The sequence below is a fragment of the Rhinatrema bivittatum genome, chromosome 19 (genome assembly GCF_901001135.1).
Source record: "Rhinatrema bivittatum chromosome 19, aRhiBiv1.1, whole genome shotgun sequence".
Taxonomy (NCBI): domain Eukaryota; kingdom Metazoa; phylum Chordata; class Amphibia; order Gymnophiona; family Rhinatrematidae; genus Rhinatrema; species Rhinatrema bivittatum.
This window is the reverse complement of record NC_042633.1, coordinates 8,994,965-9,013,003: the sequence shown is the minus strand read 5'-3', so window position 1 is coordinate 9,013,003 and position 18,039 is coordinate 8,994,965. Positions and strand designations below refer to the sequence as shown.

The 18,039-nt window shown below is 49.5% G+C and overlaps 1 protein-coding gene across 1 annotated transcript in view; it reads left to right on the top strand.

The window, feature by feature from the left end:
• LOC115081122 (extracellular calcium-sensing receptor-like) overlaps positions 1 to 18,039 on the top strand; it is a 98,429-nt gene that overhangs the window by 67,132 nt on the left and 13,258 nt on the right. The window contains exon 3 of the mRNA XM_029585633.1: positions 8,804 to 9,031. Coding sequence (XP_029441493.1) covers positions 8,804 to 9,031 — 228 coding nt within the window. The remainder of the gene's footprint in view (positions 1 to 8,803; positions 9,032 to 18,039) is intronic.

Below are 18,039 nucleotides of genomic sequence, written 5' to 3'. Positions count from 1 at the left end.
TCAAGGCCTTATATCCCTAGGTGGGCTTGACCTCTGTCCTCGGCTGCTGTGCCTGTTCGTCCAGACCTTATGTTCCTATGTGGGCTTGACCTCTGTCCTAGACTGCTGTGCCTGTTCATCCAGGCCTTATGCCCCTATGTGGGCTTGACCTCTGTCCTCAATTGCTGTGCCTGTCCATCCAGGCCTTATGTCCCTATGTGGGCTTGACCTCTCTCCTCTACTGCTGTGCCTGTCCGTCCAGGCTTTATGTTCCTAGTGTTACGCTTGGGCTCCGGTCAGGAGTCGTGAACACCACCCAGCAGGGTGGCTCCAGGTGGAGAGAGACAGGAATGGCTAGAAACAGTGTCTGGTTCCAGGCTGGGTCAGGGCAGGCAGCAAGTAGCAGTGTCTTGGTTCAGGCTGGGTCAGGGCAGGCGGCAAGTAGCAGTGTCTGGGTCTAGGCTGGGTCAGGGCAGGCGGCAAGTAGCAGTGTCTGGGTTCAGGCTGGGTCAGGGCAGGTGGCAAGTAGCAGTGTCTGGGTCTAGGCTGGGTCAGGGCAGGCGGCAAGTAGCAGTGTCTGGGTTCAGGCTGGGTCAGGGCAAGGCAGGTCAGAAGGCCCATAGGCCACACACACACAGAAGGCCCGTAGGCCACACACAGTAAGCAAGGCAAGGCAGAGAAGGCCCGTAGGCCACACACACACAGAAGGCCCGTAGGCCACACACCGTAAGCAGGGCAAGGCAGGTCAGAAAGCCCGTAGGCCACACACACACACACACAGAAGGCCCGTAGGCCACACACCGAAAGCAGAGCAGGCAGGTCAGAAGGCCCGTAGGCCACACATACACACGGAAGGCCCGTAGGCCACACACCGTAGTCAGGGCAAGGCAGGTCAGAAGGCCCGTAGGCCACACACACACACACAGAAGTCCCGTAGGCCACACACCGTAAGCAGAGCAGGCAGGTCAGAAGGCCCATAGGCCAGACATACACAGAAGGCCCGTAGGCCACACACCGTAGTCAGGGCAAGCAGGTCAGAAGGCCCGTAGGCCACACATACACAGAAGGCCCGTAGGCCACACACCGTAAGCAGAGCAGGCAGGTCAGAAGGCCCGTAGGCCAGGTAAGAAAAGCGAGGAAGAAGGCCCGAAGGCCGCGCAAGGCAAGGCAAGGCAAGGCAAGGAAAGGCCCGAAGGCTGCGCAGGGCAGGGCAAGGCAAGGAAAGGCCCGAAGGCCGCGCAGGGCTAGAGCAGGGAGCCCAGGTGAGCTCGATGCCGAAGCACCGAGGGAACTGTCAGGCAGGGTTATAAGGGCCAACCCAGAACATAGAGTGGACAGGGGAGATGGCCTGGGCCTGTCAGGAGAGCCAGCACTAGAGGGACCCCTGGTGGTGAGGCGGTTGCACTGCAGCCAAAACTGTAACAGTACCCCCTCCGCAAGGCCTCCCCCTCCTCCTGGGTCCCATCTTAGCAGGGGGTACTCAAAAATGAAATCAGACCCCTCCGAGGGCAGCAACAGCTGGAGCAATTCAACAGGCTCAGATGGCTGAGTCAGAAAGTCTGTTAGTGGTACCGGTTTGAGCCCCTCCGGGGGTGGCAGCAGGACCGGTTTAGCAGGCTCGTCTCGGGGTAGTGCAGCAGGCTCGGGCCCCTCTTGGGATGAAACAGCAGGCTGGAACACCTCTCCGGGCATTGTAGCAGGTTCGGACACCTCTCAGGGTGATGAAGCAGGCTTGGACCCTTCTCGGGGTGAAGAAGCAGGCTTGGACCCCTCTCGGGGCGATGAAGCAGGCTCGGACCCCTCTCGGGGCGATGAAGCAGGCTCGGACCCCTCTCGAGGCGATGCAGCAGGCTTGGCCCCCTCTTGGGGTGATGCAGCAGGCGTGGATCCTCCTCGGGGCGATGCAGCAGGCTTGGCCCCCTCTTGGGGTGATGTAGCAGGCTCGGCCCCCTCTTGGGGCGAACCAGCAGGCTCGGACCCCTCTTGGGGCGATGCAGCAGGCTTGGATCCCTCTTGGGGCGATGCAGCAGGCTCGGCCCCCTCTTGGGGTGATGCAGCAGGCTTGGATCCCTCTTGGGGCGATGCAGCAGGCTCGGCCCCCTCTTGGGGTGATGCAGCAGGCTCGGCCCCCTCTTGGGGTGATGTAGCAGGCTCGGCCCCCTCTTGGGGCGAACCAGCAGGCTCGGACCCCTCTTGGGGCGAACCAGCAGGCTCGGACCCCTCTTGGGGCGATACAGCAAGCTCGGACCCCTTTTGGGGCGATGCAGCAGGCTTGGCCCCCTCTTGGGGTGATGTAGCAGGCTCGGCCCCCTCTTGGGGTGATGCAGCAGGCTCGGATCCCTCTTGGGGCGATGCAGCAGTCTTGGACCCCTCTTGGGGTGATGTAGCAGGCTCGGCCCCCTCTTGGGGTGATGCAGCAGGCTCGGCCCCCTCTTGGGGCGATGCAGCAGGCTCGGCCCCCTCTTGGGGCGATGCAGCAGGCTTGGATCCTCCCCGGGGCGATGCAGCAGGCTTGGCCCCCTCTTGGGGTGATGCAGCAGGCTTGGCCCCCTCGTGGGGCGACGCAGCAGGCTTGGCCCCCTCTTGGGGTGATGAAACAGGCTCAGATGGCAGAGCAGCAAGGTTAGAAGCAGTGCACATAGAAGACACAGATTGCACTGCTGTGGGCTTGATACCCCGAGCCAAACTCTGAGGCTCCTTATTTTGTTTCTGGAGGAGCAGTTTAGAGAAGGCACAGGCAGTTCTAGGACGTCTAGGGAATGTGCTCGTTAGTGTCTCAACAGCAGCTGTGGGAAGCAGAGCCCTGCTAGAGTTAATCAACTCTCTCCGTTTGAGAGAAACCTGTTCCTGAGGCTCTAGCACTGGTGTCACAGAAACCTTCTTGGCCAGGTAAGTCCTGGGTTTTTCTATCCACAAACTGCCAGCTAAAATGTCTGTTTTAGTGGAGCCAGAAGCAGAATACCGGTTAGGAGAGCTGATTGTTTTTTCTAATGGAACAGCTGATCCTAAAGCAGAACAACAGGGGCAGGGTTTGCCTGGTGGTAACAGACACGGAAGACAGGAGCATTTCCACCATCCTGGTTTAGGATTTAAACAATTTAAACATTCCTGATAGACTGAGACGTTCCTCTTATGACAACCACTGCATACCCAGTGTTCTTGGTCTGAGAGTTGACAGGCAAGACAGTTCTTGTAACTGGGATAATTCAAAGTCTGGCAACAATCACAGACATAAAAACTTGGAGGCTGAGGCATAATGTGAGTAGAAGGAAAAAGAAAAAATTGGCTCACCGGTAGTACCAAGACCTATCTCTTCACCTGGAAATTTGATGGCTTCGGCATACTGTTACGCTTGGGCTCCGGTCAGGAGTCGTGATCACCACCCAGCAGGGTGGCTCCAGGTGGAGAGAGACAGGAATGGCTAGAAACAGTGTCTGGTTCCAGGCTGGGTCAGGGCAGGCAGCAAGTAGCAGTGTCTTGGTTCAGGCTGGGTCAGGGCAGGTGGCAAGTAGCAGTGTCTGGGTCTAGGCTGGGTCAGGGCAGGTGGCAAGTAGCAGTGTCTGGGTTCAGGCTGGGTCAGGGCAGGCGGCAAGTAGCAGTGTCTGGGTTCAGGCTGGGTCAGGGCAAGGCAGGTCAGAAGGCCCGTAGGCCACACACACACAGAAGGCCCGTAGGCCACACACAGTAAGCAAGGCAAGGCAGAGAAGGCCCGTAGGCCACACACACACAGAAGGCCCGTAGGCCACACACCGTAAGCAGGGCAAGGCAGGTCAGAAGGCCCGTAGCCCACACACACACACACAGAAGGCCCGTAGGCCACACACCGTAAGCAGAGCAGGGAGGTCAGAAGGCCCGTAGGCCACACATACACAGAAGGCCCGTAGGCCACACACCGTAGTCAGGGCAAGCAGGTCAGAAGGCCCGTAGGCCACACATACACAGAAGGCCCGTAGGCCACACACCGTAAGCAGAGCAGGCAGGTCAGAAGGCCCGTAGGCCAGGTAAGAAAAGCGAGGAAGAAGGCCCGAAGGCCGCGCAAGGCAAGGAAAGGCCCGAAGGCCGCGCAGGGCAAGGCAAGGAAAGGCCCGAAGGCCGCGCAGGGCTAGAGCAGGGAGCCCAGGTGAGCTCGATGCCGAAGCACCGAGGGAACTGTCAGGCAGGGTTATAAGGGCCAACCCAGAACATAGAGTGGACAGGGGAGATGGCCTGGGCCTGTCAGGAGAGCCAGCACTAGAGGGACCCCTGGTGGTGAGGCGGTTGCACTGCAGCCAAAACTGTAACACCTAGGTGGGATTGACCTCAATTGCTGTGCCTGTTTGTTCAGGCCTTATGTCCCTAGGTGGGCTTGACCTCTGTCCTCAACTGCTGTGCCTGTCCATCCAGGCCTTATGTCACTACAAGGGTTTGACCTCAACTGCTTTGCCTTTCCATCCCTACGTGGGCTTGAACTCTGTCCTCGACTGCTGTGCCGGTCCCAGCATACATCAGACACAGCTGTGGAATAGAGTCTTTATTAAAGAGATAGAGAGACACTGCCCGGGAAGCGGGGAATGCAGAAGAAAGTCTCAGAGTCTGAAGGTGGGTACACCCAGGGGGAATACCACAGTAGTGAAGATCTAGCAGTGGTCCGCTGAGCGGGGTACACAGATGAGGCTCCTCTGTAGAAATGATTCAGTAGTAGCCTGCAGCATGGGCTGATGAAGGGGTTCCTCACTTAGAGATGGTATGGTAGTGGCCCCCAGTATGGCGTGCATCGGTGAGGTTTTTTCCGCTAGAGATGGTACTGTAGAAGCCTGCAGCTCGAGGAACACCGAAGAGGTATCCTACTAAAGATGGTACGGTAGTGGCCCGCAGCACGGGGTACGCCAAAGAGGATTCCACACTAGCGAAGGTACGGTAGTGGCCCGCAGAGCTGGGTACACTGGAGTGAATTCCACATTAGAGTTAGTACGGTAGTGATCCATAGAGCAAGGTACTCACAGTGACGAAGATCCCTGCCGAGTCCCTGCGAAGCAGGGATAGACAGTATTTATTTATTTATTTATTTATTTTAAGTTTTTCTATACCGGCATTCGCAATAGATATCGCATCATGTCGGTTTACAATTAACAAGTGGATAGGTAACAAACAAGGTAAAAAACTAACATTTATCTTATTAATAATAATAATAATAATAGTTGTAGTAATAATAATGATAAAAAACTTTAAACAAGAGAAGGTTAAGGTATGCAGTTACAATAAAACAAGGGAGTAATACAACTTGGAGCATAGAAAAGAAGCTGGGGATTAAATAGAGAGAACGTAAATGCCAGTCAATGTGCTTAAAGCATTAATGAATTGTCCTTGTGAGGTAGGGATATTAATTATGCGGTAGAGATATTAATTACCATGAATAAGGCAAAGTCTGAGCGCCTAGTTAATAATGGAATAGTAGTCCAAGTACTATTAGTCCAATAATAATAATAATAATAGTAATAATAATAATAATAATAATAGTAATAGTAGTCCAAGGCAAGAAGGCCCTCCGAGGAGAGAAGAGGACGGCCCCCCGAGGAGTGAGTACCCAGAGCGTCTCACGCCCAGTGTGCAGTAATTGGAACGGAAAGTCCGTAGTGAGCAAAGAGGATTCAGCAATGAATAAACTTGTTACCAAGTCGTCCATAGGGCCTATTTTCAAAAGGCCCGGCGGCATGCGTAAACCCCTGGGATGCGTGTAAGTCCCAGGGCTTGAAAAAATGGGTGGTCCGGGGGTGGGGAGGGGGTGGAGAGGGGGTAGAGCAGGGTGGTCTGGGGGCGGGGCAGGGGCATGCCAGCGGCCTCTGCAACGCCATTGGGCCGGTATGCACAAGGTACAGGGGGGCTTCAGGCTGGGGGGCGGGACAGGTAGGGGAAGGGAAGGGAAGGTGGGGAAAGGAACGGGGAAAGCCAGCTGATCTACCAAAGGGCTCGGCATGCGCAAGGTGCACTAATGTGCACCCCCTTGCGCGCTCCAACCCCTGATTTTATAACATGAGTGCGGCTGCGCGCACATGTTATAAAATCGGGCGTACATTTGTGCGCACTGGGTTGTGCGCACAAATGTACGCGCGCGTGTACATTTTAAAATCTACCCCTATTGTTGTAACATACTTAGTTCTGCTTGAAAGTAATTGTGCCATGATGGCCAAGCATTGAGAAGAAATGTATTAGCACTCACGCCATAGGAGTGCACAGTCTGCAATTGAGCAGTATTTGGTGAATAAAATGAGAAGCTTAGGAGTGGGTGCTGAGGTGGTGGCCTGGATTACAAACTGATTGACGGACAGACTACAATGTGTGATGGTAAATGGAACCTACTCTGAAGAGAGAGCACTGTTATATGGAGTGCCACAAGGATCGGTGTTGGGACCGGTCCTGTTCAATATCTATGTGAGCGACATAGCGGACGAGATAGAAGGTAAGGTTTGTCTTTTTCAGATGACACTAAGATCTGCAACAGAGTGAACACACCAGAAGGAGTGGAGAGAATGAGATGGGATTTAAGGAAGCTGGAAGAGTGGTCGAAGATATGGCAGCTGAGATTTAATGCCAAGAAGTGCAGAGTCATGCATATTTATTTATTTATTTATTTATTTATAGGCTTTTCTTTGCCGACATTCGTAAGGCACATCATGCCGGCTTACATTGAACTGAAAAGGAGGAAATACAATGAACAGAATAACATATCATATGGGGAGTGGTAATCCGAAAGAACTGTATTCGATGGGGGGGGTGAAAGGCTGATGGGCACGGAGTAGGAGAGAGACCTTGGGGTGATTGTATCTAACGATCTGAAGTCAGGGAAACAATGTGACAAGGTGATAGCTAAAGCCAGAATAATGCTGGGATGCATAGAGAGAGGAATATCGAGTAAGAAAAGGGAAGTGATTATCCCCTTGTACAGGTCCCTGGTGAGGCCTCACCTGGAGTACTGTGCTTAGTTCTGGAGACCGTATCTCTGAAGGGACCTGGACAGGATGGAGGCAGTCCAGAGAAGGGCGACCAAAAAGGTGGATGGTCTTCATCGAATGACTTATGAGGAGAGATTGAAGAATCTAAATATGTACAACCTGGAGGAAAGGAGGAGCAGAGGTGATATGATACAGACTTTCAGATACTTGAAGGGTTTTAATGATCCAAAGACAACGACAAACCTTTTCCGTTGGAAAAAAATCAGCAGAACCAGGGGTCTCGACTTGAAGCTCCAGGGAGGAAGACTCAGAACCAATATCAGGAAGTACTTCTTCACGGAGAGGGTGGTGGATGCCTAGAACGCCCTTCCAGAGGAAGTGGTGAAGACTAAAACTGTGAAGGACTTCAAAGGGGTATGGGATAAATACTGAATCCATAAAGTCTAGAGGATATGAATGAGGAGCGGGTGGTTTGCGGGAATGTCGGCTACTACCTGGAGATAATACTCTTATTCAATAAACATACACATGGTTCATGCGAGTCTAACATTGCTCTATGCTTCAACGGCAAGAGGAAATGTGGAAAAAAAATGGATTTGCATTCACAAAAAAGCGGGGAGTAGCTTGCTAGTTTCCGCGGTTACTACCCCAAACCAAATAAGCCTGATACTTCACTTTCAATGCATATCCAACATAGCTCTCTGCTTATCCAGCATAGCTCTCTGCTTCAACAGCAGGGGGGGATGAATGAAAAGATGATTTATATTCAGACAACAACAAACAAGGACTGAATTACATAGTCTGGGTAAACAAATAAGCATGGGTGTAGCTTGCTTGTTACGGCGGTTACTACCCCGAATCATTTAAGCCTGATACTTCACTTTCAATGCATATCCAATATAGCTCTCTGCTTATCCAGCATAGCTCTCTGCTTCAACAGCAGGGGGGGATGAATGAAAAGATGATTTATATTCAGACAACAACAAACAAGGACTGAATTACATAGTCTGGGTAAACAAATAAGCATGGGTGTAGCTTGCTTGTTACGGCGGTTACTACCCCGAATCATTTAAGCCTGATACTTCACTTCAATGCATATTCAGTGTAGCTCTCTGCTTTAATGGTGGGGTGTGTGTGTGAAGAAAATAGTATTTATATTCAGACAATAACCATCAATGACTGAATTGCACAGGCTGGGTAAACAAATAAGCGTGGGAGTAGCATGCTTATGGAGGCAGTTACTACCCCTAATCAATCAAGCTAGATACTTCACTTAGATGCAACTCCAACACTGCTCTCTACATTAATGGTGGGGGTGGAAGGGAATTGGAACCAAAAGGTTACTAAGGGCCAAAGAGTAACAGTTAAGTATGAGAAAAAAACAAGTGTGAAAGCTTGCTAAGCAGACTGGAAGGGCCGTTTGGTCGTCTTTTGCCGTTATTTCTATGTTTCTATGTTTATTTGTATAAGGATCACATGATTGTTTATTCCTGCCACTTTTGTTAACATTAAGGTGTTCGTTTATTTTAATTTTATTTTTCTGTGAATGATTAATCAACAACAATAGTGCTCTTTTATCTTGGGTATATTTCAACTATGCATTTAGCCTATCAAGAAGATCAGCAGCCTGAGTCAACAGCCTGGTTAGCTCAGAATGAAGTGGGATAAATGTAATCAGTGTTACTTAAGAGATATTTTAAGCCACATTCTAGGTGTGTGGACTTCATTCAGTGATTATCAGGATACTCTATATTGAGTAATATGCCTGTTTCTCAGCTAGAAATGCATTACAAATTCTGGATATAGCTGTCAAAGCTGAAAACAGCTGTACACCCATGAAATCTGGCTGTCACTGTATAAAATCAATGCAAGCATGTCTCCTTTTCTCCGCACAGCTCCTGCATTATGTATGGAAGGTGCGATTCAAGAACACCATGGGACTGGAGATTTTCTTTGACAAAAATGGAAACCCTCCGGCTGCTTATTACTTTCATAACTGTCAACTGAATTCACGTGGCTCCATTACCAGTGTAAAAATTGGCCAGTATGACTCTGGAGCTGCCAGCGGCTGGGACATCGAAATCAACACCAGTGCCATTATGTGGAATGAAGACTATGCACAGGTTAGATGATCCCCCTGCCTTCATAAGAACTGATTAACAAGGTGCTCAGAAGTAGTGATGGGAGGAATCTTCTTTGATCTGATTGAAGTCCAATTTCAGAAACATTAATATTTGACTTGGTTCTTTTCAATCAATCAAATTCAGCTTCAGATTCCCTTGTATCTGACTCTGCTTCTAATTAATGAAGAATAAATCAGACTGGGACCTTTAGCTCAGTAGTAGAGTCACCACCCCAGAATCCAGGGTTCACTAGTCTGTATCTTGGGAAGGCTTCTATGGGAGAAACATTGCAATAATCTGAACTAATTTTTATGTATTTTTTTTCATCCTTGCATTATACTTCAGAGTGGATTACTTTTAGGTATTGTAGATATTTCTTTAGCCCCATAGGGCTTATAATTTATGGAAGTCATTTACTAAGCAACTTCCTGCTGCTTTGTAATCCTGCAGTATTTTCCCCGGCAGTAAAATACTGTTGGGAAAAATACTTTTGCATTACTTGACCCCAAAATGTCACACAAAGGTGGCCCCAAGAATTTGGGAGCTGACATATCTGAAAGGGACAGATCAGCTCATACTAACACCCTCCCAGATGTGTAAATATCTCTGGGATCTCTATACACCTCCTGTTGCCCATGAAGGCAGCCAATAAGTAATTAAAAACATATTTAAAGGTTTAATCCTCTGGGCACAGGCCCTGCCACAACCCTACCACTTTGACTTAAAAATCACCCCCTCTCCTCCCCCTTGGATGCCGGCTCTCCATCCAAGCCCATCATCTGGATCTTTCCTGGACTATGATAGAAGTACTGATGGTGTATTAGGTGTCCAGAGTGCCTCCTAAGCTCTGGGCCCGGCAGTAGACAATTTTCATAATATTCCAGGCTGCCCCTATCAAGTGCATTTCATAATACCGCTTATGAAGACTGAACAGGGTTACGAACCGGCTCCGTATTTTCAGGACAGGTTCATCCAGTCCTGGTTTTATTCCCCTGCATGCAGGTATTTATAGTCTTGATTTTCTGAGGGAGTGTAATAGGAAAATCAGAATAAGTCCCAGCATCAATGAGTAAAGCCAGGACTGGAACAACTTGTCCTGAAAATCTGGAGCTGGTTGGTAGGGGTGTGCATTCGGATTGACCGCATTAGTAAAACGCAACTCATATTTTTTTTTTACTTAAAAAATTGATTCGACATAAACGATCGGATTTCCCACATATCGAACATAGATATGTTCGATATGTGGGAAATCGCGATTGTTGAGCCAAAATAAAAATATAAACCCCCTCACCCTCCTTAACCCCCCCCCCCCCGACTTACCACAACTCCCTGGTGATGGAGCGAGGAGTGAGGACGCCATTTCTGCAATCCTTGGCGAGAAGCATGTGACGTCGGCGGCACGTCGAGTGACGCCGGCGTCACGTGATTCCCGGCTCGTTCGCGCCGGACGGCTCGTTCGGCCCAAAAAGAACTTTTGGCCAGCTTGGGGGGACCCCCCCAAGCTGGCCAAAAGTTCTTTTTGGGCCGAACGAGCCGTCCGGCGCGAACGAGCCGGGAATCACGTGGCGCCGCGTCACTCAGACGCGACGTCACGTGATTCCCGGCAAGTTCGCGCCGGACGGCTCGTTCGGCCCAAAAAGAACTTTTGGCCAGCTTGAGGGGGTCAGGAGGCCCCCCCAAGCTGGCCAAAAGTTCTTTTTGGGCCGAACGAGCCGTCCGGCGCGAACTTGCCGGGAATCACGTGACGTCGCGTCTGAGTGACGCGGCGCCACGTGATTCCCGGCTCGTTCGCGCCGGACGGCTCGTTCGGCCCAAAAAGAACTTTTGGCCAGCTTGGGGGGGTCAGGAGGCCCTCCCAAGCTGGCCAAAAGTTCTTTTTGGGCCGAACGAGCCGTCCGGCGCGAACGAGCCGGGAATCACGTGACGCCGCGTCACTCGACGTGCCACCGACGTCACATGCTTCTCGCCAAGGATTGCAGAAATGATGTCCTCACTCCTCGCTCGATCACCAGGGAGTTGTGGTAAGTCTGGGGGGGGGATTAAGGAGGGTGAGGGGGTTTAATTTTTTTTTTGCACATATGTACATATACCCAACTCATTGGATTTTTTTTATGTCCATATTGGCCGCAAGTGGGACCCCCTTTCGGACATAAAAAATATGAACATAAAATTTTGCTCTGCACATCCCTACTGGTTGGCAACCCTAACACTGATGCAGATAAAGTAAATTCAGTCCCAGGCTTTGAAACGAATCGTGAGACAATATTTTAATTTTTCATTAAGGCGGCAACTCCATTGCTCAAGACAGCATAATTCTCAAATGGGTCCCCCGACACGGACCCGTGTTTCGCCGAACCCAGCTACGTCGGGATGGACAATAAATTTCAACTAAAAGACAAAAGAAAATTTAACTATTATAATTAAAGCGACCATAAAGATACAGATGGAATACCATGGAACATAATTAAATACATAAAACGTACCTTAGATACACTGTACATTTACACAGTCAAATCGCAAGGAGAGCAAGCAGTAAAAACAGACATCAGCATTTAAAGAGTCTAGAATTTGGCGCCAAAAGAATGGCCAATCAGCGCGCAGCAACACGGAGCAGTATTGACCAATTAAAATGCAAGACAGGTTATACAGTGAAAAGATACACAGAAATAGAATTTTAAAGAATATGTTTTCACTGTATAACCTGTCTTGCATTTTGATTGATCAATACTGATCTGATGGTAAGCCGGGTAGAGCCATGAAGTGTGCCATTTTTGAGAATCGGTCCACAGTAACCCAGATGGTATCATTACCCCCAAGGGAGGCAGATCCACCACAAAATCAGTTGCGATGTGGGTCCAGGGCTCGTCTGAAGCTTGTCCTTGGGGTCTTGAAGAAGACCCCAAGGATGTCCAGATGGTGGTTTTTGTCTGGCGCAGGCTGCGCAGGATGCCACTTAGGCTTGTGTGTCCTCTTTCATTGTGGGCCACCAGTAATATCTCTGAAGCATGGCGAGAGTTCGCCGTTGTCCAGGATGACTAGCTTGTTTGGAATCATGAGCCCATCTCAGCAACTTCTTCCTCATGTTCCGGGCTACTACCATCTTGCTAATGGGTACAGAATGTGTGGCTGCAAGGACCACTCTCTTTGGGTCGATTATATGTTGAGGCTTATCAGGCACGTCTTCCGGGAGGAAAGACTGTGATAGTGCATCTGCCCGGACTTTTTTGTCTCCCGGGGAGTATTTCAGCACGAAGTTGAACCTGTTAAAAAACAGTGACCATCTGGCCTATCCTTGGTTGAGTCGTTGAGCATGGCGGAGGTACTCCAGATTCTTATGATCGGTAAAGACTACGATCTTATATTGGGCACCTTCTAGCCATGGTCACCACTCTTCGAAAGCCAATTTTAATTCAAGCAACTCTTTATCCCCTATTCCATAGTTTCTTTCTGAGGGCAAAAATCTTCTAGAAAAGAATGAGCAGGGATGTATGGTCTTGGAGTCACTGGTCTGGCTTAACACTGCCCCTAAACTGACACTAGAGGCGTCAACTTGGACAATGAAGGGTCACATAGGGTCCATATGATGAAAGCAAGGTTCTTTCAGAAAGGCGTCTTTGAGGGTCTGGAATGCAATCACAGCTTCCACAGACCAGTTGGCAGTGTTAGCTCCCTTCTTGGTCATGGCTGTTAATGGAACAGTGAGAGAGGGGTAGTTCTTTATGAAGGAACAGTAGTAATTGGTAAAACCCAAGAAACGTTGTAAAGCTTTCAGGCCTGTAGGGCGAGGCCATTTCTGTATGCTCTCAAGCTTTTGAGAGTCCATCTGAAACCCGTTGTTGGATACAATGTACCCCAAGAAAGGTACTGAGTTCTTGTTGAATTTGCACGTCTCCAACTTGGCGTATAAGCGATTCTCACGTAACCTCCATACGACTTCCTTGACGTCCGCTTGATGAGACTGTAAGTCCTGAGAGAATATCAGGATATCATCTAGATAGACGACACATTGGTAGAGGAGGTCTCATAGAATGTCGTTCATCATGTTTTAGAAGACTGCTGTGGTGTTACACAAGCCAAAGGGCATCACTAAATACTCGAAGTGTCCGTCGCGGGTATTAAAAGCAGTCTTCCATTAATCACCGGAGCAGATACGGACTAGGTTATATGCCCCCTTGAGGTCCAGCTTGGAGAAAATATTTGCTCCTTGTAGTCTGTCAGATAGTTCGGAAATAAGAGGCAAAGGATAACGGTTCTTTATGGTAACCTCTTTCAGGCCTCTGTAATCAATACATGGTTGTAGCATCCGATCTTTCTTTTTCACAAAGAAGAAACCGGCACCAGCCGGGGACATGGAGGGTCTTATGAATTCTTTCTGGAGATTCTCTTGAGTGTATTCTGACATAGCTTTATTCTCAGTAATAGAGAGAGTGTAAACCTTCCATTTGGTGGTTCCATATTCGGCTTTAAATTAATGGCACATTCAATAGTTCTGTGTGGTGGTAGGACATCTGCTGCTTTCTTTGAAAATACATCCTGGAATGATGCATATTGAGGCAGTAAACCAGGCAGTGAAGGAGTGGTTGGCATGCAGGGTAACAGAGGGTACCCTGCATGCCCAAAATGATAAGGGGAATGGAACAGATCCCCTATGAGGAAAGACTAAAGAGGTTAGAACTTTTCAGCTTGGAGAAGAGACGGCTAAGGGGGGATATGATAGAGATGTTTAAAATCATGAGAGGTCTAGAACAGGTAGTTGTGAATTGGTTATTTACTCTTTCATATAGTAGAAAGACTAGGGGGCACTCCATGAAGTTAGCATGGGGTACATTTAAAACTAATCGGAGAAAGTTCTTTTTTACTCAGCGTACAATTAAACTCTGGAATTTGCTGCTAGAGGATGTGGCTAGTGCAGTTAGTATAGCTGAGTTTAAAAAAGGATTGGTTAAGTTCTTGGAGGAGAAGTCCATTACCTGCTATTAAGTTCACTTAGAGAATAGCCACTGCCATTAGCAATGGTAACATGGAATAGACTTAGTTTTTGGGTACTTGCCAGGTTCTTATGGCCTGGATTGGCCACTGTTGGAAACAGGATGCTGGGCTTGATGGACCCATGATCTGACCCAGTATGGCATTTTCTTATGTTCTTTTGTCATTTTTGGCCACAAAGATAAAGCAGGTTCCTGCAGCTGAAGTTGACGGGTGAATGAACTCCCTCTCCAAGTTCTCCTGAATGTATTTGGCCATGGCCTTGGTCTCGGGAAGGGATATGTGTTACACCCTTCCCCTCAGAGGGATGGTCCCAGGGAGCAAGTTGATAGTGCAGTCAAACTGGCGATGTTCTAGCAGGATTTCCGCATTCTTCTTGGAGAATTCATCGGCATAGCTGGCATACTGTGAAGGTAAACACAAGGAAGCGGAAGCAAGAGGCAACGAGGAAGAGCGTGTAACTGGGAGAAGGCATTGTTTGCGGCATCGAGGGCCCCATTTGGTCAGCTGAAGCATTTCCCAATCTATCGTGGGAGATAGCCATTGAAGCCATGGCAACCCGATGACAATTGGATGGGCGGCCCTTTCAATCACATGAAACGTTGGTTCTTCAACATGCAACATGCCAGTCTGGAGGCGCACGGGAAGAGTGGTGCTGGTGATCCACCCTGGAAGGGGGTCCCCCGAGATCGAGGAAAACACTAACGGGATATCCCACAGTACAGTGGGCAGGTCGAGATGATTAACCAGTCTTTTCATAATGAAATTCCCCCCTGCGCCTGAGTCCAGAAGGGTCAGGTTGGTTCATGAGTAGGGCCACTGGAAGGATGAGTTGGGGAACAGACCTGGTGAAACCTAGAACCACCTCCCAGGTTGGTCCTAGGTCCGGAGGTTTCCCAACCTTTCAGGACATCGGGCCAAGAAATGCCTCTTCCCCGCCCAGTACAGGCATAGGCCAGGGTCCGTCAAAGTTGCCTCTTTTCGGGTGTCAGGGGACTTCTTCCCGACTGCAAGCACTCTTCTTGCCTGGTTGTTACCAGTGTTGGAGGGGTCTTGAGAAATACGGTGCAAGAGGGACCAATCTGCGAGGTCCCCACAACTCCCAGGCACGCTGCTGAAGGCATTGATCTATCCTACCGGCAAGATCGATGAGCGCGTCCAGGGATTCTGGAAGGTCCCGGGCTGCCAAGTCGTCTTTAATGCAGGAGGATAGCCCTTCCAAGAAGATGTGTCTCAGACTATCTTCTCGCCAATTTAGCTCCGTGGCCATGGTCCGGAACTCGATGACGTAGTCGGATAGAGGTCGTGACCCTTGCCGGAGGTGGAGGATATCGGAGCCGGTGGCAGCCAAGCAACCAGGATCATCAAAGGTCCACTTGAACATCTGGACAAAGCGTTGGAGGTCCTGGAAGAGCAGATCCCCTCATTCCCATAGGGGGGATGCCCAGGCCAAGGCCTTGCTGTCCAGTAGGGAGAGGATTAAGGAGGTCTTCATGGTATCAGAAGAAAATTGTGCAGGCTGCAAAGAGAAGTGCATGAAGCACTGATTGAGAAATCCCCAGCATTGCCCTGGATCACCGGCATACCAGGGGTGAGCCGGTAACCAGAGAGAAGAGACGGCGGGTGCTGGTGTAGCAGGAGACTCACTCAGGGATGCAGAGGTGTCTAGGTGGGCGTCCAAGCGATGTAAGGAGGCCGCCAATGTCTCCAAGAATTGCTGCTGAATTTTCAATGCTAGGCCTGGGATGGCCTGAAGGCCTGAAAGGTCTGCCGTGTCCATGGCCTCTGCAAACTGTTACGTTACTGTGCAGTCGATGCATCCTTGGGCCGAGACAATTTCGGTGTTTCCTGTAGGAGGGCTTCCTACAGGCCTTTGATGTCGGGAGGTGGACACTGGAGATGGAAACCCAACCGGACCTTCACCTATGCCAGCCCATGTTCAACACAGTTTGAGCCCTTGTGTGCCGAGACCAGCAGGACTTAGGAGCGGGTCTGCAGACGAAGATGAGTCTGAAGACAGAAGGCGAAAGCAGAGTCGAGTGTGCCAGAGGTCGGGGCTGGTGATGGGGAGGAGGATCCAAAGAAGGGCCAGAGGTCAGGTCAGGCAGTAGCTGAGGCAGAATCCAGGAATGAGCCAAGCCAAAACCAGAGGAGCAAGCTGAAGGTATGAGGAAGCAAGAACACATGGAGGCAGGAGCTGGAAAACATGGAGGCAGGAACTGCAAGACACGGAGGCAGGAGCTTGAACGCAGAGCAACCAGTAACTCAAGGTGAGTGGGACCTGTTGCTCAGGCAAAGGTTGAGCAGCAGGAGCTGACTTATGTAGTGCTGGGATTGGTGATTGCATCCGGGACCTCGGGAGGTCTTTCCTGCCGTGGCTCCTTTAAATAGGGAGCAGAGCCATGCGCGTGCGCCTAGCACAAGCTGGGACCGGTGGCGCGGTGGCGGCAAGATCTGCTCCTCGTCGCGTTGGGAGAGGGCAATGGTTGCAGCCTGGGGAGCCGTGTCAAGGACCCGGACAGGCTTTGGGGAAGAGTGTGGCCGGCTGCAGCCGGTTACCGTAACATGGGTGACAATTTAAAAAGGTTCACCAATGCCATGGTGCTTGTTAAAATATATCTTCCTCCTTGGAGACATCCATTCTCTTTATAGTCTGGCATTTATGATTCTGAGATATGATGTCCTCGTGCTATCATTTACAGGGTTTGGGAGGTCTCTGAAGAAGCATCTGTCAATTGGTTCTTTTTCTTTTTGAGGCGCTTTGAATTACAGCCAACCCTGACCCTGTTTGGTCGGTATCATTATTCATCTTTTTCAGAATAGATGTGGTCACATGCCCCATTATATCTCAGGCTATGTTTTTGGCCATGCTTTTCACGTGCGGCTTAACAATCTCAGATCCCCTTCTCAAAAGGATTTTAGCATTGCTTTTCTAAAGAGACAATGAAATACACCACCTATCCCCCCACCATACATGATATGTGCTATTGCGCTCCTTGATGCCCCTGAAGCCCACATTCTGCCTGCGCAGCATGGTACTTTCTGTAGTCCTCAGGGTCTCTCTAGTCTCTCTAGGATTTACATTGACAACAACCAACAAGGACTGACTTGCATAGTCTGGGTAAACAAAGAAGCGTGGGAGTAACTTGCTTATTGTGGTGCTTACTGCCCCGAATCAGTTAAGCCTGATACTTCACTTGGAATACATATCCAGTGCAGCTCACTGCTTCAACGGCAGGGGGGAATGAAGAAAAGAGGATATGTATTCAGACAACAATCAACAAGGACTGAATTGCACAGGCTGGGTAAACAAATAAGAGTGGAAGTAGCTTGCTTATTGCTGCAGTTACTACCCCTAACCAATTAAGCTGGATACTTTACTTTTCTTTGATGCAGCTCCAGCACTGCTCTCTGCATCAATGGCAGGGGGGAAGGAAATTAGAACTAAAAAAGTTATGAAAAAGGGCCAAGAGTAACAGATGAGTATGAGAAAAATAAGCGTGAAAGCTTGCTGGGCAGACTGGATGGGCCATTTGGTCTTCTTCTGCCGTCATTTCTATGTAGTCTTTAAAGGCAACCATGTTAAAAAACCTTAGCTTTCTGGGGTCGCAGATGAAGTTTAAGGATCACCTTTCCATAATGAAATGAGACATGCATATTCTGATCCATCTTTATTTCAAAGGTGATGGTACTACAGTTTTGTTTGTTTACGGAATGTAATGAGGCTTATCATAATTGAGGCTGATAAATTCATCCCTGTGACCCTTGACAGGGATGCCGCAACATACGTTTCTGCTCATGGTTTCTGTTAAGAAAGACAAAGTATGTTTTGTTTAATGTTATGCTACGTGTGTTATGGATATTGTATTCCCACAAGCCCTACTTCCCATGGTCCCTGCAGATCCAGAGGTCTAGCCAGTTGTATCATAAAATGAGAGCTGGTATTATCCAGAAAAACTTTCGCAGAGGCTTTGTTAAGCAAAGTAATGTAAACACCTGCTTCATTCATTTTTTCATCATGA